General features: G+C 35.2%; 1 protein-coding gene across 2 annotated transcripts in view; it reads right to left on the bottom strand.

Annotated features, from left to right (window-relative positions):
• Positions 1 to 4,061: 4,061 nt before the first annotated feature.
• The window catches only part of LOC149794242 (ubiquitin carboxyl-terminal hydrolase 25-like), a 97,324-nt gene continuing 75,141 nt past the window's right edge, over positions 4,062 to 26,244 (bottom strand). For both annotated transcript variants that reach the window (XM_089968369.1, XM_089968370.1), the window contains 8 exons: positions 24,320 to 24,526; positions 23,135 to 23,307; positions 20,969 to 21,153; positions 17,912 to 17,996; positions 12,455 to 12,534; positions 8,542 to 8,671; positions 5,269 to 5,455; positions 4,062 to 4,794 (listed from right to left, as the gene is read on the bottom strand). In XM_089968369.1, the coding sequence (XP_089824495.1) occupies positions 4,616 to 4,794; positions 5,269 to 5,455; positions 8,542 to 8,671; positions 12,455 to 12,534; positions 17,912 to 17,996; positions 20,969 to 21,153; positions 23,135 to 23,307; positions 24,320 to 24,526 (1,226 nt within the window). In that variant the 3' untranslated portion in view covers positions 4,062 to 4,615. The remainder of the gene's footprint in view (positions 4,795 to 5,268; positions 5,456 to 8,541; positions 8,672 to 12,454; positions 12,535 to 17,911; positions 17,997 to 20,968; positions 21,154 to 23,134; positions 23,308 to 24,319; positions 24,527 to 26,244) is intronic.

Here is a 26,244-nt window from a genome sequence, read left to right as displayed (position 1 = left end):
TAGGGTTTAACGCCATTTTTCAGCACAAGATAGGCTATACATGGCAGCCAGTATAAATGGTGGAGGAAGAACCCTGGAAAACCCAGGGAAGAACCACCGCCCCACTAGAAGCTACTAGCAGGCTTTCCCACGTACCCACACAAACCGAGCCTTGGACTCGAACCATGCAGAGGTGAGATGGCAGTGATCCAGAATGGTGAGCACTTTAGACCACTCGGCCACTCGGGGCCCCCGTATTTTTGTAAATATCATATGCTTAGCATATATAACTTCCCTAAGTTTTCTGTTCCTATACAATAATGGTTTCCAAAGTGAGTATGTATATTTTATTGGGCATGTTTGTTTGTAACATTCAGCAGAACTTTCCAAATCTATCGTAGTCAGAGCTGATAGATTGTGGGTCAGTACTTGTAAACACAACAGCAAATGGTGCATGCAGTAAATCATTCACAAAGTCGTTAGCATGAAAATCTTTTAAGTGTAAGATTTTTAAAAAATTCTGGTTGCAAAACACACTGTTTCTTAGCAGCGTAAAAAAACAGATAATGAAAAACGCTAATTCAGTTGACAGATTAAATATATTCCTACACTGACTTTGTTTATTTGCAAGTATTGGATCAGGACAAGATGATTACAACCATTCTTAAGAAATGTAGGTTCTCCAATTAAGCATGCAATACCTAAAATACCACCAATATAACTTATGCAACAAGGCTTGTCCTGCACATAAAAAAACAAGCCCTTTGTCAGGCACTTTTACATAAGAATCAAAAGAGATTTTCATTAATTAATTCATTGATAGAGGTACTGTATATATATATATATATATATATATATATATATATATATATATATATATGCTATTGATTAGCCAGTTAGTTCATATTTAGATACATTTCATAGTTAATGTGCTTCAGTCGAACTCCATCCTGTGTGCTGGGTCATCTGAGCAAATTAAGGACATAATTCCCACCACCACTGGCAGTTGTTATCCCAGCTTTTAAGTTTGTACTCATCAGCAAGAATCAGAGTGTTGCTGAAAGAGGAATGAAGTCTGCTTTCCAATACAATTTCGAAATCAAACATTTCATTGGTGAGAACTTCATAATTTCTGTAAACATATACAGTCTCTGATGCCATTTACATTAATATGGAGCCATGGTGACTCAGTGGATGGCATGCCAGACTCACGACCAAAACATGGGTTGAAATCATACCATCAGGCTGGCCACTGCTGTGATATCCTCTGGCATGGCACTTTGATCCAATTGCCTCGGCACTAAATTATCTACTTGTGTTGATGTGCTGTAAAGTACAGACCAAAACTGTCATTGTATGAAGCTATGAATAACTTTCATTAGGGGAAAGAACTGGTAACTGGATAATTTTACCTCCCAATTCAGTTCCCTCCACAATTTGTCTCACAGTATTGTACCATTATTTGTGTAAAAAATATTTATTTTTCTAATCACCATCAAATCTTGCTGGTCATTTGGTGTAATGAATTACAAAATGTACACCAAGCAGAATAGAAAGTGCTATCCATGGATTCTAAAAGATAATGCTTTGTAAACAGAATATTAATAAATATAAATAAAAAATATTAACATACAGGTTATAGAATTTCTAATTCATAGTCTATGGAGATTTGATCACAGGTCCATGAGTAAACTTCACTCATCACCTTGCCTATGCTTGATGGCAGTTTGATCCCATTTGAATTACGGTTAAGTTCCAACCTTCTTAAGAATGATGTATAGTTGTTGCTAATATTATGCCCAAGTTGTCTTTATTTATGGATGCTGCTGTTTGTACTTGCTTTCACACCCTGTGTACTTCTGTCATTGCTCATTTCATAGGAGCATGTAGCTTTCTTACACCAGACCAGGATAGGTTTTGGAGCCATATTATTAATCTATTCGAGGTATATGTACTTAGATTCATTGTCGGAAATTGATTTTGTCAATATTCATCTAAGCATGATGTCCTGAGACTAACTAGTTCTTATTAGCAATTATCAAATATGAACTTTCATCCTCTGTGTATCACAACTGTTGCTTCTATGATGAAAAAGTACACAAGAAACATTTGACTGGGCACTAAAAATGATATCCAATGTGTTCTATACCCCAATTACACATATACTGTGTATGCTTAGTCACATGATGTCAGTTTTTGAACTATCTTCTAGCTCACTGTACATACAATAAGGAATCATCAATAGGAATCATCTATTTGTCTTAACATCAGGGTGTACAATAAGGAATCACCTATTTGCCTAAACATCAGGGTGTACAATAAGGAATCACCTATTTGCCTAAACATCAGGGTGTACAATAAGGAATCATCTATTCATATTTGCCTAAACATCAGGAATCATCTATTTGCCTAAACATCAGGGTGTACAATAAGGAATCACCTATTTGCCTAAACATCAGGGTGTACAACAATGAATCATCTATTTGCCTAAACATCAGGGTGCACAATAAGGAATCATCTATTCATATTTGCCTAAACATCAGGGTGTACAATAAGGAATCATCTATTCATATTTGCCTGAACATCAGGGTGTACAATAAGGAATCATCTATTCATATTTGCCTAAACATCAGGAATCATCTATTCATATTGGCCTAAACATCAGAAATGTTCTCGCTTAATTTTGTGCTAGATGCACAGCATTCACACATCTTCTTATGAACTGTATTTTGTGTTAATATTTTATAGTTTCTTCTCTTAAGCAGCCGCCAGGACTTCCTTTGCTCATCTTTGATCTATTTATATAAGTGATTGTACTCTTTGCAATGTGGAAAAAACAAAAGATATCAATAAATCAATCTCTTATTAACCAATGAAAAAGAAAAATTCTTAAACAAGTTTAATAATCACAATAATAATTTTCAAAAAGATGTGATGTGATGTGATGTGATTTGGATTTTTAACGTAACTTTAAAAAAATTTCAGTCATATCACTACAATGTCTGCAACGTGGCAGTTTATAGTGATGTCTAGCACTGGGGCATCATGCCACAGACATGTAGCATAATATCCCACCCAGTCACATTATCCTGACACCGGGCCGACCAGTCCTAACACTAACCTCTTAATGCTGAGCGCCAAGTAAGACAGCTGTTAGTACCATTTTTGTAAGTCTTTGGTATGATTCGGTTGGGGATCGAACCCACGACCTGCCACATCCGAGGCGGGCGCTCTAACCACTAGGCCAATGGAGCAGTACATTCAAAAAAGAAAATGATGATGTAAATGAAAAGAGTAAGAGGCATTTAGAAATGCTTAGAGATTTAAAACCTCACAAACTGACTTCACAGGCTTTTTAGAAGTAGTGATCTCAACTTAACGTCATCTCAAGAACTGTCATACAACAAATTTCACTCAGTAACATATCCTTGTCTTCGTGAATTTGATGAGTCTATGACTTTCAACCTAGGCAAATTAAATGAATTTGAAATACTTATTCAGCCATCACTTTATGGGAAATTAGTGACAGAGTATATTTCCCCATACTTTTTATATATTTTTAAAGATAATAATCCTTACATGGGGATTTATAAAAAGTAATAGTAGTACCATTTGCTAATGATTTTGGATAGTATGGACTAGTAGCTATAATTTTTTTTTTTACAAGTTAAATACTCCAAGATTCCCAAAGCAATTATTATTTAATACTCTATTTTATGTCTTGTGTGCGTTGTTATTAGACTGCCATTTTGGAACACATTTCCACACTGCCATTTTGGAACACATTTCCAAGCTGCCATTTTGGAATACATTTCCATAGAAAGTGATCTCACTTATGATATGAATCACTTTCATATTTATAATAAACATCACTACCATATGTGCTTGCTTATAATTATGTAAGGTCCAACTACAAACTGCACAAACCCTGATCTGCCAATGCATAATACAACCAAAAGATCTGGGTCTATGCAGTTTGTTCGGAGTAATCAACAAACTACATCCTGATCTGCCTGTGCATTATCTGATGGCAGGGTCTATTTTGTATAGTTATTGAGTAGAAAGGTATGACAAAGTTGACCTGATATAAAAAATGTTTTAATGAGTAAAAGTAACATGTCATAGAATAAAACACCACGCACTTGTCCAATAATACTAGGCACGGTACTTCACCTTGGCTATGCTTAATACCAAGCTGAAATTAATATCCGTTAATGCTAACAAGTTAAAACATGCACGCTTTAATTGGGAAAATCTATGAGGTTTCCAGTACAATCTTGATGTATCTTCCATTCAAATGAATATGACTCTAATTTGTCAATATCATTCACTTTCCAAACTCCATATATCCACCTTGAATCTGCATCTATATGAATACAGACGCACTTCTTCTGGTTCTGCTGACATGTCTGCATTGTATAAGAATGCTGTCACAATGAATATTTTCAAAGTTTTCCCAGCTTTCAATTTATTTAAAATGAATATACATCTACTTCCAGTATCTTAACGAGTGATCAAGTCTTGTTCTGAATCTTGATTTTGAATATGCACACTTCCACACTTAATACTTGTGAGGTTTTCAGCACTCTGTAAATGCAACCAAAGTGAATATTTCAACTTTCACAATAAATATTTATCAGGTTTTGAGTGCTCTCTCAATGTACCCCCCTTCAACGGCAAGTTCCATTACACGGGTATATCTCTGGGCCAGTTTCTGGTAGTCAATGGTGTCTTGGGGAACTGGAGGAACCTTCAAATCATTGGGTGGGTCAAACAACTTGGATAAAAAGTCCTGTAATTTTTCCACCTTTTGATCTGTAATTAGAAGGAAAAAAATAACCCATCACGGTAACCTTATATTCTGAAACTGAACCAAACTGTATGGTCCTATAATAAGTGTCATGATGAAAATGAAATTAATTTACCAAAGATTGGAATTCATTAGAGAGTTCTTTGCTGATACAAAAGCACACCTAAAAGAAATGTGGTGCAAGAACTTTGTCAAGAATTGTTTGATCACTGACATTCCATCAAAATTAGAAATCCATTAATTTTCTGACAAATCTTGTAAAAACACTTTTAAAAGAAATTTCATGATCTTACCAAAGAATCTGATTTTCATAACTTATTTCCTCAGATTACAAGCTTCTAAACTGGTCAGGAATTGAATCAATAACTTTTTTACCATCCAATGTATTAGTCCAAGAAAATGTAATTTGCTGACACAGAGGTCAAGGTCAAGATCTTAAAGAAATTATACGATTTCTAGGCCAGAACTTAAAAACTCACTTTCTAAATCCTGTCCTAGAAAAGCACACCACTTTCCACGAATCTCTTCCACAGTGGCTGTATCCTCTTCTTCACCTGACTGTAGGAGTATCGGTAGACATGGTAACACCAGGTTGTTCATCACACTCAATGAGCCCTTCACATCCTGCTGGTTTTCAAACTGACATGCAGCTGTATTATTTAAATGCTGGAAAGCAGAAATATTACTTTCAAGAAAAATTTGTCACACCTGCTATGCACATTAACAATGTGCTAAACACCAATTAACACATTAACCCCTGGAGCTTTTTGTCATTTTTGCCTGAAAATCGAGTAGGAAACACATTTTGAAAGCTATTTCTCAACAGACTCGAAAACACCAAATCCCAGGTCATCTTTCAATAACATACTGCCTAGTTGTGTTAGAAACATCGATTTTCATTGGGTATTTGGCTCATGCATGAGCAGAAGGGTAAAAGTTGGAGTTCTTTCTTCTTTTTTTTTTTTTTGCTAAACAGAGCCATTATTTTTGTATGGAGACCACTCTTTATTCCAAATGCCCATCTTATCCTACTTTTTGCAAAGGCTCATCTGTCTGTTTGCAGTTCGTATCGGTTTGCCTTAGATCTGAGACCAAAAAGTCTAAAATCCGGCTACTACCTCCTGCCCTGTTAAGTCATCACAAGGGGTTAATGTGTTAAGAATAAATTCCAATATCTCTTTGAATGCAAGGTACTTTTTGACTCGTCAAAAATGAAAGGTACTAAACAATATCTTTGTTGGGAATACAATTCATTTGCACTGCTGAAATACTATAGCAACCACATTAATAGTAAGAAAACACTCTTTGGTACCAGAACACATGGCCACTGACTGCATAAATCATATCACTGATTAAAACATGACTTTTAGAGTGGCAATTTCACTGAGAGAAATGAAAATGACAGTTAAGGCCATGTGACTGCTATATAAATAAGTGACTATAGGGGCAGGTTTATTTGTAGTTTATTTTACTGTAAGCTATCAAAATTTGAATTTCAGTGTCTGCTCAAGTTAAGGAGCTTTGTGAACTACTTCATTCATATCTTTATATGACCTTCATTCTATTCATGATCTCAGACTAACAGCACAGACCCTGAACTGAAGGTGTGTCTAATAACACAGACCCTGATCTGAAATTGTGTCTAATAGAACAGACCCTGATCTGGTGTATCTAATAGTACAGACCCAGATCTGAAGGTGTGTCTAATAGCACAAACCCAGATCTGAAGGTGTGTCTAATAGCACAGACCTGGATCTGAGGGTGTGTCTAATAGCAAAGACCCTGATCTGAAGGTGTGTCTAATAGTACTGACACTGATGTGAAGATGATCTAACAGCATATCTGAACCATACTGTAAAACTCAGGGTAGAAAAACAATACCTGGATAACGGTTGCTGTTTGAGTATTAGCAGTAACCAGTTACAATATATTTTAATCGATGAATAATTTATCACTAACTCAAACAGTAACATCAATTACATTTAATAAGCTGAGTAAATGTAGAAATAAACTGAAAATGTATATAACATTCCTCACTTCCAGATGTTTCATCAAAATTTAGCTGCTTTAAAGAAGAAATGAAACAATGTAATACACCTGTTCCACCTGCAGCAGCATAAAACTGCCTTAGGTATGGTACAGATATGTTGAAATGTAGTCCTATGGGCATTGTTGTTATGTCATGTGTCGTAAACAATCTGAAATTCAGTAGCACATCATCAAATTATCATGGAATTGCTGCATGTTTATCTAGAGGAATACTGCTTGGCTGTATGAAAACCAACTAATTTACAGCACACCCTGCTTCCCTAATGGAAAACCACTGCCAGTGTTGACATGAGTTAGCTGACACTGCAGAATTGAAAACTTGAAGAAGGATGTAAGTTGGAATTTTTTAAACTCTCAGATGTTAAAAAGACGAACACTTGTAGTCTGTGTAAAACTATATAGCAGAAATACTTAAATGTACAATCACACAAAGCTAACACAAATCTCTATGAAGAAAATCACTTGGGAGAGTTTTTCTTATCCAGAAAACTCCACTTCACTGTGATCAAAGATATCCTGATCAGTCGGAATGTATAAGCAGACTGCTTGCACTGATGTGTGTAAATGACCTATGTCTTACGAGTATTAACAATGGGGAGGATTTGTTGCCACCCTTAAACCCGAGTATAAGCTGACTTTGTACTGTTTAAAAATGCTGCAAGTGACTTTACAATGAAGAGAAACAGTCACTCATGGACCAATTAAAGGGCAATCCTATTTTCCCAACAGTCAATGTATAGTGCTACAAGTCTACATAAGCAGTCAACCAATCAATTTTCTGGTGTGGGGTTGGGGGAGTGGCTGGGATTTTCTTTTGAGCCAGCCTATAATTTTTACATCAAGATAATTTTTTTCTCAAACAATATAGTGGAATAATGGATACATGTATAGTAAAAGTCATACAGGTCATATATGTGTTCAATATAGATTATTTCAGTAATGAGTGTCATTTTTTAGAATTTGATTCTACATAACTTTAAATGGCAATTATTCACTTTATTTGGATTCTAATAAATCCATATTCCTTTTGAAAATCATTATTTACATGCTCTGGGCAGTACTGAGGGCAAAAATCAGTGTTTAAGTATGTGGACATTTCTAGATGCATTCAAACTACTGGTGTGACCAAGTACAACTCAGATTGGATTCCTCATGCTGTGATCTCACAATGAAAGATATAAATGTTGATAAACAAATCTGTACTACATTATACTGTAATGATTAAACCTGACATTCTCTTTTCTTGACATGGTTAAGTACCAGGCCACTACTGTAAAAGACAATAGCAATCAGTAATTTTTGTCTGAAGTTTCTTGATGAAAATTAAGGTGCAGAGCATTCAATAATCAGGATTGATCAGACTTGGGTTAAAGAAAGTATGTATTTAATTTTAAAACAACAATTTATATTTAATGTAAAATTAGTAAATGAGCAAACATGACCCGCATGACTTGTACTATAGCAATAATATTTTTTTCAAGCTAAATGGGAATTGGAAATTTAAAAGAAAAATCCCAGGCCGATCCCAGAAGTTTTATGACTGCATCTGCAGCAGTATGCAAGTTATCGTGATATATGTACAAATTATCACACAATCTAAACATTACTAACAAATAAAACATTACTGATTGCTGAAAACTGAAATCTACATCTTGCTTATTCTTTGAAGTCAAGACGGGAAGAAGACAGACAAATGTACAAACCAATAGATTCTGCTTCAGCCAGAAAGAAACAATTTTATCTTTCCCTATCAAGCCAGCATTCTCTGTCCTCCTCATTAGGTGGTGATTAAAGACATAGGCATGTAAAATATAAGGAAGAGCTTCCTCAAATCTGAAAAAACAAAACAACAGAAAAATAATTATCAAATATTAAACTGAAAATAATCAAACGTAAATTGTGTCAATGTAGAAGTTATATTTCTTCACAGACAGCTTTTCCATCATAACTTTTTGTGTCAATAATATTAGGTTTTATGCATAAATACATATGTCATAACAAATTTAATTTAAAAAAATAAAAAACCAACATAGAAGGATGAAGGTAATGAACATATAAAAATGTAACAGGAAGGCTGGTGGATCAACATTTAAACCATAAATATGCTCTCAATGATAAAAGCATGCATGAATGACAGAAATAAGAGTCATATAAAAGAACTGGTACATTACTAATCAAAGTTCATTCTACTAAATTAAAGTCCGCTCTACTGAAGTTCAAACACTAATCCAAGCTGAACAGATAGAAAGAAAAGATACATGCTCCTATAAACATTTGTAGGACTATTAAAAGATGAACACTTAAAACACCATGTTGGAAAGAGTGCTGCAAAACAGTTTTTTTTTCTGGATATAAATTTTCTTGGTTTTGCAAAATTTACATTTTCACTGATATTTAAAATTTTGACACTGGGAAGAAGTCCTAAGCCCAAAGAGGATAGTTATTTGTGGTATCAAAAAAAAATTGTTTTTTTTTTGTATTATAAGAGGATAATTATTTGTATTGTGTTCAAAATTTTGGTTTTATGCAGCAACCATGAAATGCAACAAAACTGGTACTCCACAAAAAAAAAATGATGAAATCATGGTAAATTAAATTTCATTGATTTTACATAGCTGTAAAAGTATTGATAATGATGTATTCTTATGGTGAACATGACCTGGGAACCCAAAATAAAGGCAACCCCTTAAAAATACATGGTCAAATCTGTTCCAATACAAACCCGATTGTTTCAGCAAAAGTGCAGCATGTATCATGTGATATGTTCAACAAAGTTTGAGAGTGGACTGGGTGGTTTAAGTGCATATTAATATTATGGTGTGTGTGTGGTAACAAGATTCTCTGAAATGCTGCATCTCACCTGTTCTGCTGTGGCATATTCCAAAATTGCAACAACTAAAAGTAACAAGTGGATGGAAAGCAGGTCACTGTGACTTACTTTTGCCTGTGGTGAATAGTACCCTCCAAAATAAATACATCCTTATAGTTTTCATGACTATACATATAACAGAAGGAGAAAAACAGAAATGAGTAGCTCACTGTAACCTAATTTTGCCATGGTGAACAGTACCCTCCAAGAAGAATGGATCCATGAAGTTCCTTGACTGTGGATAAAATATGTCTGAGAAACAGAGCAAAATGTAAAGACCTACTGAGAATTGATATGTGAGTAATACCCACAAAGATGAGCAGACACATACAATTTCCTGATTATATATACAACAGTATCAGAGAAAATGAGCATCACTGGTACCACTGCAATTGGAAAAGTGATTCTTATATCTCTGCAATATTACAAAGGTGAGACAAAAACTGCATCACCTCAATGTGATAAGGAGAAATATACTTAAGAGAAACTGATTTTAGCCAAACTTATGTACATCATAGCTATTCTAGTAAAAACATTTGGGACCCAGGAAAGACACTTGCAGTGTGGAGTCATCACCCATAGACATAATTTAGATTTTTGTATTCTTCCATACGAACTCTTTCAGTAATTGGGGCACCCTGACCTATTTTTTTATTATAAAGAAATGGATACCACATATAAATGGTGCATCCCTTACGAAATATTATATAAGGCAAATTGGTCAACAATGAACCTCATCAAGTGGCTCAAATTTCATTCTAGTCAGACAGCTTAAATTTCTTTAAAATATTTTCAGTGGTTAAAGTTGTATATCCAGAACAAAAATACAAGTCACTGTACACATGTTCCATTAACGTGACCTCATGGTATGGCTGTGGTATGCAACACACCATCTTATGACATAAATGTGGCTAAAATTGTATTGAAATATCCTCAATACTGAAATACTTGTACCTGTACAAGTATGTAAGTCGATGATTTGCATCTTCCCTGGCTGTGATCTTGACCTTGAGACTGTGGGTGAGGCCGCGGTGATTCATAAAATACACCATGAAGTTATACTATATATCTCAAGGCTCAAGAAAAAGGGGTGGTGGGATGGAAAGAACATCAGAATAAAAAAGATGCTACAGGATGCCAGACATTTTACGTATTGAATCACATTTAGTAAGCCAATATAAATTGTGTAACTGGAATACAGTATTCATCCATGTTACAAGGGAATGTAACATTTCAGTTTGTAAAGTGTCACTACATCATGAGTTGCAATCACTGAAGCCATTAAACTGTCTCAGGCATAAACAGAACTCCATTTTGAGATCCTTTGCTGCAAATCCATACCATGTCAATATAATATCCACACATTCATTCATAAGTGCAAACCCATTTCTTTTAGTCAAAACTAACATGAATATCACTTCCTGGTGTTGATAATGGCATACCTCACTGGAAGGAATCAGCTGCTTAAATCATCATTATTTTCAGGAAACTTATTGCCATACTAGCTTAGTGCCTTGTTACCACTTAACTTGGTGGGTCCAATTAGTCTCAAAAATGGACCTTACATGTGCTTGATTCACTGTGATCATATTGGAAGACAAAATGCACTTTCATGCTGAGAGCTCCCAAATTGGGAACAGTGAGCTACCAGTAACACTTCTAGTATGAACATATATATCATAGAGACATTATGAGATTGTTGCTGTGAACTTGTAATAATGAACTTTATCTTCATAAAATTTAACCAGATAATAATTTCTTAAGAAAATAATTGCATATATTACACTGAATATAGTACTGGAGCCTTAAATCATTTATAATTACACCTCTGAAAATGACTAAGCAAACAGTATCATGTCTTTTGAACTGAATGAAAGTCAATCTCTGTTCTAGTTATTTTAAAATTTAACATTGGAATTTAAATTATGCTCTCAGTATGATTCACAACTATGAGGTCTCATGATAAGTGTGGGTGTATAAATGACCTTCATTTCAGATATACTGGGCATTTTAAAAAATGCTGAGTAAAACCAAATCTGGGGGGAGGGGAGTTTAACAGGGATAAGAAAACAGTAAGGAATGTGGTTTAGGTGGAAGTATCATGCCAATGAGAATAGCTAAAAAAAAAAAGAGCTGATTCAACAGAATCATAATGTGCTTGTCACATTTTCAAAACATTGGAAAAATAATTTCCATTGAGATTTTAGCACATATTTAGAAAAGAAAACTATTTCTGCATAAATTCTTTGAAAATGTACTGCAGAAGCCTGAATAGTGCAGCAGTAATGAGCTTGCTTTGCAACCCTGATGTCCAAGTTCAATCCCCACTCCTGCACATTTAAAAATCAGTGGCTCAGCATACTTATAAGTTGAGTGCAACTGCAAACTGCACTGACACTGTGTGCTGGCAGATCTGGATCTATTACTGTCTCTTAGGGGTAATCAGTACAACAAGCAGCATAAGCCATGGTCTTCTGGTGCATTATGCAAAGGCAGATCTGGGTCTGTGTTGTTTTCAGTTAGACTTGACTTATAAACAAGTTTATTTCGTGGTTTCCATCTCTTTGGCACGATATAACCCATAAAAGTGTTGAATGTGCCATTAAAAACCAACCAATAGCATCAATTAACCAGACCACCAAATTCCAGCATTTGTGCTGTTGAGAAAACAGAATATAGGTTGAATAAAGCTATGTTACAATCAGAGTAAAAAAAAAATATATATACCAATAAATGAGCAGACTTACTTTTCTTCCAGGTAATGTTCAACTCCTTTTACATACAGGTAAGTAGTGTTAAGAAACTTCCTAAAAATTTCATGACACACCTGAAAAAGAAAACAAACCAGAGTTTAATCAATCATCTCAACCTTCACTTGTCTCCAATAGCAACTGTAAACATTGTCATGCAGAAAATAATTCAGACTGAAGTGATCTTGGCCCCTATTTACCAATGATTTTGTTGCAATCTTTTATCTTTACATTTTAATTTTTAATCAGTTTAAAATATGAAACTTGAATTTCTGAGTGGTACTATATGGCTGTATTGTGATTACATATTGTGAAACCACCTACCCACCCACCTACCTACCTATGTACTGTGCCAGGGCATCAAAAACAAAACAAAATGATAGTACATTCTTTTCTATCATATCAAACATGAGATAATAAGTTTATAATAAACAGATTAATCTTGTCTTTTGTAACAATTTTGAAAATTTTTTTCTACAATTGTCCACCCCTAGAAGCCAAATATCTCTACCTGAAAGTTACAGGCTTTGAGCAACTCTGAGTGACAGCCAGCATTATATTATTCATGCATGAATAATAACCTTGATTAAATGCTACATGTGAGACCTTACATAAACAGCATGCAGTTCACCTAATTCCTATACTCATGCACAAATCTAATAAAATAAACTGCTGAGGATAACATATCACAATACACAAGGTACAGCTACTAACATGGAAAGTCTACCGCTGAATAAACATAGTTATTCCTAATAACAACTGCCTTGTTTACAAAGGGCCTTCAAAGTAAGGTAGGATGTATATAGCATGAATGAATAAATGCAATTACAAGCAGAATTACTTAATTCATGTAGGTAAAGTATAAAATATTGGTCAATGTGACCTTTGGTTTTAAGGGCATTGTAGCTATAGAATCATTCATTTGTCAAGTTTCATGACTAAAACATAACCAGCACCGAAGAAATGAACTTAATACAAACTTTGAAGAAAGTCACTTATCATGAATTACAAGTCATGGAGACTTCTTTTGGCAATAAGGATGCAGAAATGATCACGATGAATCCACACACAGTTTCAGGATTCTAGGTAGGAGAATATGCATATAACATGCAATAACTCATGAGCTAAATACAACAACCATAGTTAATAAGTGATAAATATACATGCCACAATGACCCTCCTTTGCTGTAGAGATGCTTTTTGGTTTTGTAGATTTTAACAGACTTTTCATATATTACTGGCTATAAGGAAATGGGAATCTTTCCTAAGGACACACAATGCAGCCAACCTGGGCTGTATCAAACCTATGACCCTAGGAATCACAAACCTGACACTCGACCAAAAGAGCTACTGTGGCTCCCTGTTATAAAAGTGTGGTAGTAACAGAGATACATATCATCTCAGTTTCATGATTACAGCAAGAACAATCCTCAGACTGAACATCAAACACAAAATATAAGTCAATGAAGCATACAATATGGTCGATATTGATCTACCACTGGAACGAGGGAGTAAAGAATCATCCCCATGTTTCATGATTTGTAAAGAGCATGCCACAAAACTGAATCTAAGCCAGTAAGATGTGAAATATGGGTTACAGTAACCTTTTTGTATGACTGTTACACTGATGTATAAAATCACCTAGCTTAAGGAGTACATCAATAATAGTTAAAATGCCAAATTGAATCAAAGTCAGTGAAATGCAAATTAGTGGTCATAGTGACACAGATTTTAGAGTAGGGAAGATACATCCTCTTGTCAAGTCTCATGATTCCAGGTATAGCAGTATTATTCAATGGACAAAACACCAATATGGTCATGAGCTAAATGCAAAACCATAATTCAGTACAATGTTAAATATAGGCCACAATGACATTTTCTGTCTTGGAATCAGCCAGTGTGTGTATGTGAGAAAGCTTGCCAGTAGCTTCTCGAGGGTCGGTGGTTCTTTCCGGGGATTTCCCGGGTTCTTCCTCCACCATTAATACTGGCCGCCATGTATAGCCTATCATGTGCTGAGAAATGGCGTTAAACCCTACAACAACAACAACATTTTCTGTCGTAAGTGTTTTACTAACAGGGAAGCATACGGTCATCTAGTTTGATGATTCTGGCATAAAGAAAGCTCAAGAAATAATGTAAACCACAACTGAACCAAAGTCAATGAGGCATGAAATATAGGTCACAGTGACCTACTCTTGTTATGAGAATGTAGTACTCATCGAGATTCATTTCTCACCAAGTTTCATGAATCTAGGTATAACAGCAAATATACAGGGTGCTGAAACTATTTGGTCATCAGCAGCATTCCTTTGTAGTAAGTGTGTGGCACTAATACAGATGCATACAATTATCCAAGCTGACTATCCTATCATAAAAAGAGCTGTCGAAATTAACCTAAAATGCAAATTTACCCCAAGTCAGTGAAGTTTTAAATATAAATCACAGTGACCTACTTCCAAGATGAGGATGTAGTGAGGATTCATTCAGATGTGTGTCCTCATAAACTTTTATGAATTGCTATTTTTGTCATTTGAAATTGGGTGCCATTTTTACTAATGTGTGTACTGGGTGCTTGGCTTTCTATTTGGAGGCGCTCTGGTTAATCTTTCCGAATTTTTCCATATTTATTCATATTCGTGAAAACTTTGTCATGAATTTCTCAAGTGTGTTCCCAAAAACTAAAAATTGGGGTGAGATCCACCGTTTTTGCAGTTATGGTTCTACTGGACTCCAGTAAATGTCTCAAGACCAAGCAAACAGAACAAAAGTCTCTAGTCATATCAACTGATAATTTCAAGCATAATAGCAAGGTAGACTAGTGATTACCGACACATTCAATTTAGTACTGATAATGCATACTATAACGTTTCTCTGAAATTGTTTAATCATTTATTTCCTCATTATATCAGAAAAAAGTTCCCATAGAGGGATTTAGCTGACGACACTGTGTCGTCATCAATACAGCCGTCTGCTATCCATTGGAAATTTAGTATTCCGATTGGCATTATTGAATTTCGTTATTAATTTCATGTATCATTTTGAAATCACAAATTTCCATCCATTTTGTAGTGGTTGTGTCATTTAGATGTCAAGATAATATACCCGACACAACCAGACACTTTGTTGCTACAAAACGACACACATTGTTACATTCAGTCCAATCAACACACTACTGACATCCGGTTCTGGACTGTGTCGCTCAAAACGACAAACTGTGTCTCAGCCAACAAATGCAACACACTATTAACATCCAGTTCCAGACTGTACCTCTAACTTATTTACTACTGGACTATAAAATACAAACTCGGGTCTGGTTCCAAACCTTGATTGGATGCACAATATCACTACCACTTATTTTTCTGTGCAAGATTAGTTTGGAAATTGGGATTATCTGAGTTAGAGATTATGTGAATTAGGACAAATGGAACATTTATGCTGATTTTCATATGCAACCGAACACTGAAATCATTGTTGTCATTTCAACATGCTTTATCAAACGTCTGTTCTGAAAATTAGCAAATATTATATTTCACCATTCCATTTTATCGGACCTTGACCCTTGACACGTTACAATATTTGGTCATGAGCTAAACACAAATATCTGAGCCTAAGCCAGTAAAATGTAAAATGTAGGTCATGGTGGCATTATTCTGTGTTAAGATTATGGTACTAATGGAGATTTATAGCATCATCTAGTTTGATGGTTCTAGCATGAACTGAGCTTGAGAAATAAACTTCAAACACTTAGTCAAAGTCATTAAAGAATAAAATATAGTTCACAATGAGCTATGTTTGTGAAATGAGTGATGTGTTCATCAAGATGCATTTCATCACTTTCATTACTCTAGGTATAATAGTACATATATACAGGTCACTAAAACCTATTAGGTCATGAGTGAAATGTAGCACTAAATCCAAGTCAGTAAACTGTGAAATGTAGGTCAGTGACATCCTTGTGTAGTAAGGACATGGTAGTAACAGAGATGCATACTCACATCAAGTTTGATGATTCTAACATTAACAGAGCTTGAGAAAGACATAAAATGAAAAATGTAGCCAAAGTCATTGAAGCATGAAATACAGGTCAGTGACCTACATTTATGATAAAAGTGTAGCACTCACTGAGATGCATCTCCTCGCCAACCTTCATGAATGTAGGTATAACAAGATATATATATATATATATATATATATATATATATATATATATATATATTACAAACAACTCTACTTGGTCACGAGCTAAATGCAAAATCCTAATCTAAGCCAATCAAATGTTAAATGTAGGTAACCATGAGCTTCCTTCGTGGTAAGGGTCTGGTACTAACAGAGATACATAAAATCAAGTAGTTTGATGCTTCTATGATAAAGATGGATTGAATAATAAGCGTAAACTACAAAATGTAATCAAAGTCAGTGAAGCATGAAATATAGGTCACAGTGGCCTAAATTTGTGACAAAAGTTTAGTACTTATCAAGATGCATCATGTCACAAAGTTTCATAACTGCAGGTATAACAGGAATTATATGGTATAGAAAAAAATAAGCTAAGTGCAAAAACCTAACCGAGAATGTACAACTGATATACATGTTTGTGCCAACTGGGCCCCCTTCCCTGTGGGTAGATGTTTTGAAACCCACTCAATACTTGCCTATGAACATAGGAAGAAAGTCTGTTTGACATTCAGTGAGGGCATACATATGTACATGCTTTTATCTGTATCAATTCACAATACTGTATGTATTAAGAGCCAAAAATTTCTGTCCCTCTTTGCCTACTTATTTGACTAGAAACTGTTTAGATAAGAATATGGTGATCTCTCACGGAAATAAAAATCTTTAGATTTGGTTACCTGCTGGTCTCTGTCCATTTAGCCTGCAGAAAAATGAAAGAAGCTGGGAGAGTCTAGGAACTGGGGCTATAATTTGGGTAATCAAAGAGGTCTGATAGTCATCTATTCAATCACCTGTGTCTGAATATGGATAAATTTTTCCCAAGTTTTTGTTCTAATCTTATTTTGTTTCAGCTTAAGAAAAAGCCTGGTTTCAGGAAACTATCTACTTTTGAAAATAAATACAAATTTGGAACATAAGGTGTCTGATAAACTGAAGGGTTTGAATATTTGCTTATACCATATGATCCAACACTGTCAGTTTATATACTAATTATGTTACATTTTGTTTCCATTGCAAAAAATTCCTTTAGTATGAATGGCACCTTACACAACTTGCCTGATATATATGTACCAAAGTTAGGTTAAAATCCCTTTAATGGTTTGAGAGTTACAGTCCAGAAACTAAAATGTTACTGACAGAAACAGACAGACCAGACCAACAGATGGACATAGTAACAGCTGCATCCCCCTCCATTACATACCGAAGGAATAATGAAAAGAATAAAAACATTTACATGATGCCTAATGGCATGAAAGGTAAGATCTTTTAAAATACCTGATATTCCTGATCACCCTTCTCCCCGGATTTCCTCTGTATTTCTGTAATATGATCTTTGACTACTACTCTAAACTGCTTGACTCTGAAAATAAATTATGGTAATTTATTGCATCTATTTATCAGTTTTTTTTTAACCTAATTATTTTCTGTTTGATATTTCGACTCAAATAATAACAAACTGCCACAAACTATATCCTTCACAGTAGCAAAGATCCAAGTACCTATCAATCTGAAATTTTTAAAGCCAACACAAACTGCCTCCCAGCCCTACGACAATGCAATAAAAAGACCTTTTCAGAGTATAGTAGTGTAATTTGTGTATGAGCGTTCATTCTTCTTTTGATGGAGCATAAAAAATGGACATTCAGATTTATGTATCTGCCAACCAACCCTTGTGCATCTTACAGAATGAAATGGTGATGTGCATATAGGCCAACCAACCCTTGTGCATTTTACAGAATGAAATGGTGATGTGCATATAGGCCAACCAACCCTTGTGCATCTTACAGAATGAAATGGTGATGTGCATATAGGCCAACCAACCCTTGTGCATCTTACAGAATGAAATGGTGATGTGCATATAGGCCAACCAACCCTTGTACATTTTACAGAATGAAATGGTGATGTGCATTTAGGCCAACCAACCCTTGTGCATTTTACAGAATGAAATGGTGACAAAAGACAGTAATACAGGATTAATATGTAACATTCCAGGGATACATTTGTAAAACACAATGAAAATGAAATATATATAAAAAACTGCATGCGTTTTGTTCTGAGTTGGCAGAAAGACCGATTTTGACATAGCAAAGGGATTGGCTGAGGCTGTCAGGTTGAGACATACGCATAAGCCATATCAAGTGAGTTGTTTCCAATGATTCAGAACAAAACATGAATATGATATTGTATTTATTATACACCTTCTCTATTACACTTTCAACTAATTTTAAACTTTACTGCATGAATGAAATTCAAAACAAAGATTTATAAAAGTATGTTTCATAGCATCTAAAATACTGATGTGTTGACATTAAAAAAAGACATCCAAGAGGCTCAAAATGGGTGCATTTATACGGAAATTCAGACCAAACAGCTGCATTAATCACCATATAAAGCATGTAAGATTAAATTGTATGTAATAATAAATTGCAACCTTTTCCTTCACAAAGCATGGATACATTTCATACAATTTATGTGTTCTCTTTGATGTAAGAAAAATTTACTAACTTCATCAAGCTTGGTCTGACAAAAAATAATGTTTTGATAAAATGTCCCAATACCAACCCCCTCATAATAGAGTCAGCTTGCCTATCTTCCTCACTTTGCTTACTTTTATTTTCTAAACCATTTGAGACCTATTTATTAAATCAAACATGCTATTGTATAATGACAAATCACAATGTCCTTTAAAAATGTTGTTCGTGATCATGCTTTATAAGACTTATCCCCATTTAAATATAAATGTCACCTGTTCACCCATCTTTCTTGTCCAGTTAACAATTCCAGAACATCAACAGCAATATTTTGTTGAAATTTGGTATGCATTTGTATCAAGACAAAAGTTTGTATCAAATCAGTATTTTCAGACTTTCTTCCCTAGTTTTTGAAAATCTTACAATTGTACTAACAGTTCACATCATGGGGTATTCTGTAAGCATTTGCTTATGGAAAGATCTAGTTATAAGGACATTCAAGAATAAAATGAAATTCATCCTCAATATTACAACAAACAGGACACTGTCATTCATCAATTATTAGGTACAAGAACTATCACCCATCTTGCTGATTTCAATCAGATTATTTGCGAGGTTCAAAATCATGATAGTGCATATCTAAATTTCTCCATTTTTACTTTTACAAGAGAAGTTTGTACTTTAATTTGTACATTTAAATTCTGAAATTATCGAGCTGTAGAAGACGCTGCAAAAAATTTCCAATCCTTTAGGTTTTGTTCAAACTATAAAGTAAAATTCTGACGACAATCTTGTCCCTGGGACTTCCAAAAATATCCAAATCCAAACTTATAAAATAATTGTTTAACAAGACCATGCCAGTTAAGTTTATGTGGGTATATAAATCAATCAGTCCATTATAAATGATCTTTGTATATCTTCACTCTAGCATATTACATATTTTCAGTGAAAAGGAAATTACTTTATACACTAACTGGAGGGGAAAACATCTTAATTCACCAAATATAAAGTTATTTTGTGTGCTTTTGCTCACACCCAAAACAATTTACATAATTTTATATTTACTCTCTTGACTGCTGTTTCATGGAGACAACTCCAAAACTTCAAAGCGTGTGATAAATTGATGCTATCAGTGCATCAGAAAGTTCAAGAATGCATTCGATATCATTTGCATATTTACAAAAAAATGTCTTCAACTAAAAGTGTGCCTTTAACACTAAGTAAATGTTCCATTTACTGCCAGTACAATACCTAAATATTTAAAATGACTTATAATTCTAACTGTTGATTTATAAAAAAATCAATTTAGATTATGTGAAACTTGACCTTCTGCCCTGAAAGTTGTGACCTTTGTCTGAAAAACATTTACAGTTATTTTCTATTTAGAACAATGTGTGCAGTGTTTAGACCCCACTGACAATCACCATAGGACACTATTAAAACTGCATCAGCATACAAGAGATAAGAATGTATGTACTATAAACTAATTCCAACAACTTCATTCGTTTTAAGAGTACTCCATAGATTATTTATATATGTAGCCAACAAACAGAGACAAGCATTCCAGCTGAAGAAAACAAACTGTACAAGAAAAGAGCTCAGATAGAAACAATAACAAGCATTTCCCCTAAAGAACATGAGTTTTCAGTTTTCAAAAAAATGGTTCCCATTGAAATTTTAATTTGATTTAACCTTAGCTAATTCTGTACAAAGACATAATAACAATCAAGTTTACCAGAAACATAGTTTCAGTCACATATATATTCTGATTTTATCTGACAATTATCCAACTCTACTAATGTTCGCTAATGAGTTTAGTCAATCAATGTTTAACTATTATTACATTTTGTCATATACTCACCTATCATCCTTGTCGAGTACCTGTATATGCATGAACTGTTCCATCATGACTCTCATTATCGTGTTATCAGAGCAAACACCACAATGAGACAGGTACACCACAATGTGCTGGAGTCGTGGGTCATGGACCACTGATGAATGATGCAGTTCTATGGACTGGATTCTCTTCCACTCATTTTCAATAACCTGTAGACATGAAAATCATCTTTAACACTGCTTTAGTGACCATGATGTACCTAATATAGCAGTCAATGTTAACATGTGCCTGCAAGAGGCTTATATGCACTGTGTCTGGATTTACAACAAAGCTGACTTTAAGAACTTAAATGCTCTGATTACAGGAACTAACTGGGTAGATCTTAGAATTCTCAACTTTGTGTATTCCTCGTAAAACTGTAACAAATCGCCCAACCAATAAACCATGGTTTGACTTCTAATTAAGAAAATGATAAGACAAAGGGGTAGAGCATGCAAATCTGCAATCAATCATGGTAGGCCAATCGATTCTAATAAATTCAAACAAATCAGGAATAAAGTAAACAACATGAAAAATTATGCTAAAAAGAAATATATGGATAATTCTGATAAACATCTAACAGATTCTAATAATGAGTGTGTGTGTGATTTTGGATTTTTAATGTAGCTTTAACAATTTTTCAGTCATACTGCCACGATGTCTGCAGTGTGGCAGTTTATAGTGATGTCTAGCACTGGGGTATCATGCCGCAGACACGTAGCATGATGTCCCACCCAGTCATATTATACTGATACCAGGCCGACCAGTCCTAACACTAACCTCTTACTGCTGAGCGTCAAGCGAGACAGCTGTTAGTACCATTTTTGTAAGTCTTTGGTACGACTTGGCCAGGATTTGAACGAATAACCTCCCCCTTCTGTGGCAGATGCTCTAACCACTAGTAATGAAGAATGATGTGTGTGTGTGAGAGAGAGAGAGAGAGAGAGAGAGAGAGAGAGATAAGTACCCTCATTTAATCATGGGAGAAACCCTTATAGTTCACCAGCTCTTGCTTGGTATGAGTGAATGCATAATATTATACAATACTGGTAAAAAATTTGGTAAAAATGTGAAGTCTCTATTTAGGGTTTAGTCAACACCCCAAATTAATGATTATATTTAGCATGTTTTTGCAATTTGTACAGAATTTTATAACCAAATGAGGCCAAGGAGTGGAATTATCAATTAACAAACTGCTTCCAAGAATAATAGAGGAAATATGTTCTTAGAAACTGTTGTTCAAATATAGAGATGGCAGTATTTGAGTTTATATTGATGCCTTTCATTCTGAAAATATTTGTACAAGAAACTGAAGTTCAAAACACCAAAGTCATATTTGGCAGATTCTTGTTGAAAATAATTCTTGAATATCAGGCTTGATGTTTTTATCTGAATTTGACGGGGAAAGTACTAATAATCAAACCAAGGGGTTCCCATTCACGACAATAATTTTACCATTCTGGACAACAGTAAAATGTGAATTTGGAGATAAAATTAACATGACCAGTGCTCTAGACAAATATTTCTCATACACAGGTCATGAAAAAGAAACATTTGAAAAAGTGCTTGACCCATGTAAAATAAAATCCACTTGCCCTGAAAAAAATTCTAATTATCTAAAAACACTGACTGGCCCCTGAGACACGTAGCCTTCAGAGGAACACGAGTCAAATGGTTCTGGGGATATGGCAATCCTGCTTTTTTTAGCACTGTTGACAGGTAGTCAAAAATAACTACAAGTCTTTATATCCACACTCTAGTTGATACACTGTGATACCAGCAGGTCATTTCAATCTGTCTATCTGCTAGTGTGCACATACATCTATTAGGACACCATTTTTCTTGTAACTGTGACTCCTTCTGCAATGATTGAGGGAGAGAAATTAAATCTGGTATGATATTTTAGGAGCCTGAATAGAAATAGGTTTCTGATCCTTGAAGCTGCCCCTGGGAAGAAGGGGTTATGGGTCAAGGTCATCTTTGTAACCTGAACTCCATGTAATAGTAAACTGAGGAAGTGTGATCATATTAGTCATAATCTTCAGTAGATAACAAAAGGTGGGAAGGGGAAGATAGCAAAAAATGTGCAAAAAATGTTGTGTGATGCCTTCTGTCTCTAGCTTCAATAAGATACTGGCTTTAAGAACATACCCTGTTCAGTCCAGCCTCAGGGCCCTTTTGTTTGTAGAGATCCGAGTCCAACACCTCCGAGAGTGCCTTGATACTCTCGCTAAAAGACAACTGAGAGTGAATTTCTCCAACGGATCCGCTACTGTGTAAAGTTTGCACGGTTTGTGTTGCTGCATTGCTTGTACATGACGCCCCTGAAATGAGCACAGGTAAAAGGCGAATTCAGGTTTAGCTATGTCTTTAAAATTCTTGTTTTTTAATATTTAGAGCAAAATATGTTCCCTCACTATTACTAATCTGATCACAATGTGATAGGAATGGTGTTGGCAGTAATATGATTCCAGTGAAGCACATGAGAGCTAATAAAGTAAATAAAACGATCTTAATAAAGGCAATAAAATGATCATTTACCTGAATTATGATGAAATTTGGTTAAAGAAAGATGACATGTAAGAACTATTAACTATTAGAATTGAGAAATAACGTTGTTCTATATCGCTTATCATACAAAGAAATGACAACTGAAATAACGTTCTATCTCGCTTATCATACAAAGAAATGACAACTGAAATAACGTTCTTCTATATCGCTTATCATACAAAGAAATGACAACTGAAATCAAAATGTCTAGGATGAGGATGGGGATAAATTCAGCAAGAAAACTGAGCAAACTTCCAGGGTTATGAAATCTGCCTGGATTGATCAAACTTGAGAAAGAACATAAAATTCCAGTTTTTGCAAAGGCTCTGAACTAACATGCTGGCTTGACATGAGTAGGAGTAGTGATTGATGAATGACAGAATCTGTCACATTCCCGTAATTCAAGGACAGATCACTCTCATCTGACTTCTGTCGCAGTAATCAGACAATATTTTAATACTTACAAGGCTTTAACAAACCAGAGTGTTGTTAACATATTTTTGCTTGGGGCAATGGATTTGCAAGTATGTGTAAAAACCCTTACCATAAACTGATCAAATAATGTATGTGAAGGGCTGTATGCAGCTGAAAAAAAGTTGTACAAAGGATATAAAAAAGATACACATACTTTCCAAGGAATCTTACATTGGAGAAAACAATATGTTTTAAGTCTCTGAATTACTATTAAGTCATCACTGTCATTATCACCAAATCTGCAGTTCCATGCAATGCACTTTTCCTGCATACAGTAGTCAGCTTTAGTACAAAAGAAACCATATGTCTTACCTGTTGCTGTAGCAGGTGCAGGTGGTTTGTGTTCAACTATCACAGTTACATCAGCATCTCCTCCTCCAGCGGTCTTCCTTGCCATCTCCTGATCCCACTTTTCTATCTCATCTGCAAAAAGCTTATTGTCCTGGGTAACAACCTCTTTGAGGTCATCTGGAAGGTTGTCAAGGTCTGATGAAGGTCCAATCTCTTCATCTTCTTCTTCTGCAGTACAAGTCATTGACTGTATACATTTTGTAAATCTGATACTTGTGTTAAGTTTTCTATTGTGATAAGAAAATACCAAATTACTCTCTAAAAATCTGCAATCTGATTTACAAACATTTTTATAATTAAAATATACCAATCCTCCTCAAAACATCTAAAATCTGATTTGCAAATATTGTTATCATTAAAATCTTCTAATAGTCCTCTAAATATCTGCAACCTGATTTGTGAATGTTTCTTCTCTTTATCTCCAAACTGTGATTTTCTTTAAAAAAATATTTAAGCACTTAACTTTGATCAGCATTTATTATTTAAATTATTCTGGATTTTATGAGTACCAGCTGAACCAAAAGAAGGGAGGTAACCAATCCAGGTCTAATCATTCCACTTAGGATTAGACTTTGAGTTATGTCCCTAAACGGAATTTGACTGGCCTTGCAAAGACATAAATAAGGCCATTAGAGCTAAATATAGAAAGCGTCTCTTATTAACTAACTAATCTTAGTAATAGAAAAGCAGAAAGCTTGCTAAAGGCTTTTGAAGGACTGAAATTCCTCAAACCGAAATGGTTCAGATATACTGTGCTATCCACATGGCCTACAGCCAGATGTACTGTGCTATCCACATGGCCTATAGCCAGATGTACTGTGCTATCCATATGGCCTATAGCCAGATGTACTTTGCTATACACATGGCTACTGTGCTATCCACATGGCCTACAGCCAGATGCACTGTGCTATCCACATGGCCTATAGCCAGATGTACTGTGCTATCCACATGGCCTATAGCCAGATATACTTTGCTATACACATGGATACTGTGCTATCCACATGGCCTACAGCAAGATGTACTGTGCTATCCACATGGCCTATAGCCAGATGTACTGTGCTATCCACATGGCCTACAACCAGATGTACTTTGCTATACACATGGCTACTGTGCTATCCACATGGCCTATAGCCAGATGAACCGTGTTATCCACATGGCCTATAGCCAGATGCATTTTTCTATACACATGGCTACTGTGCTATCCACATGGCCTATAGCCAGATGTACTTTGCTATCCACATGGCCTATAGCCAGATGCATTTTGCTTTGCACATGGCTACTGTGCTATCCACATGGCTTATAGCTAGATGTATTTTGCTTTGCACATGGCTACTGTGCTATCCACATGGCCTAGAGCAGAATGTACTGTGCTATCCACATGGCCTATAGCCAGATATACTTTGCTATCCATGTGGCTACTGTGCTATCCACATGGTCTATAGCCAGATGTACTGTGCTACTCACATTTTGGTTTTGTGGATTTAACACCATTTTTCAGCACATGATAGGCTAAACATGGTGGCCAGTATATTTGAGGAGGAAGAACTGGGAAAACCTGGGAAAGAACCACCAACCCAATGTAAGCTACCTGCAAGCTGTCTCACATACCCATATCGGCTGAGCTGAGAACTGAATCCATGCAGACAGGTGAGACGGCAGTGATCATTCAGCCACCTGGGGCTCCTATCCATATGGTCTATACCCAATGTACTGTGCTATTTAAGTAACTTACAGCTAAATGTACTGTACTATTCACAGCCTATAACCAGATGTACTGTGCTATTCAAGTAACTTACAGCTAAATGTACTGTACTATTCACAGCCTATAACCAGATGTACTGTGCTATTCAAGTAACTTACAGCTAAATGTACTGTACTATTCACAG

Source organism: Sinohyriopsis cumingii, chromosome 8, assembly GCF_028554795.1.
Source record: "Sinohyriopsis cumingii isolate HCF-2022 chromosome 8, ASM2855479v2, whole genome shotgun sequence".
Lineage (NCBI taxonomy): Eukaryota > Metazoa > Mollusca > Bivalvia > Unionida > Unionidae > Sinohyriopsis > Sinohyriopsis cumingii.
Note: the sequence above shows the minus strand (reverse complement) of the source record. Positions and strands in the feature narration are given on the sequence as shown.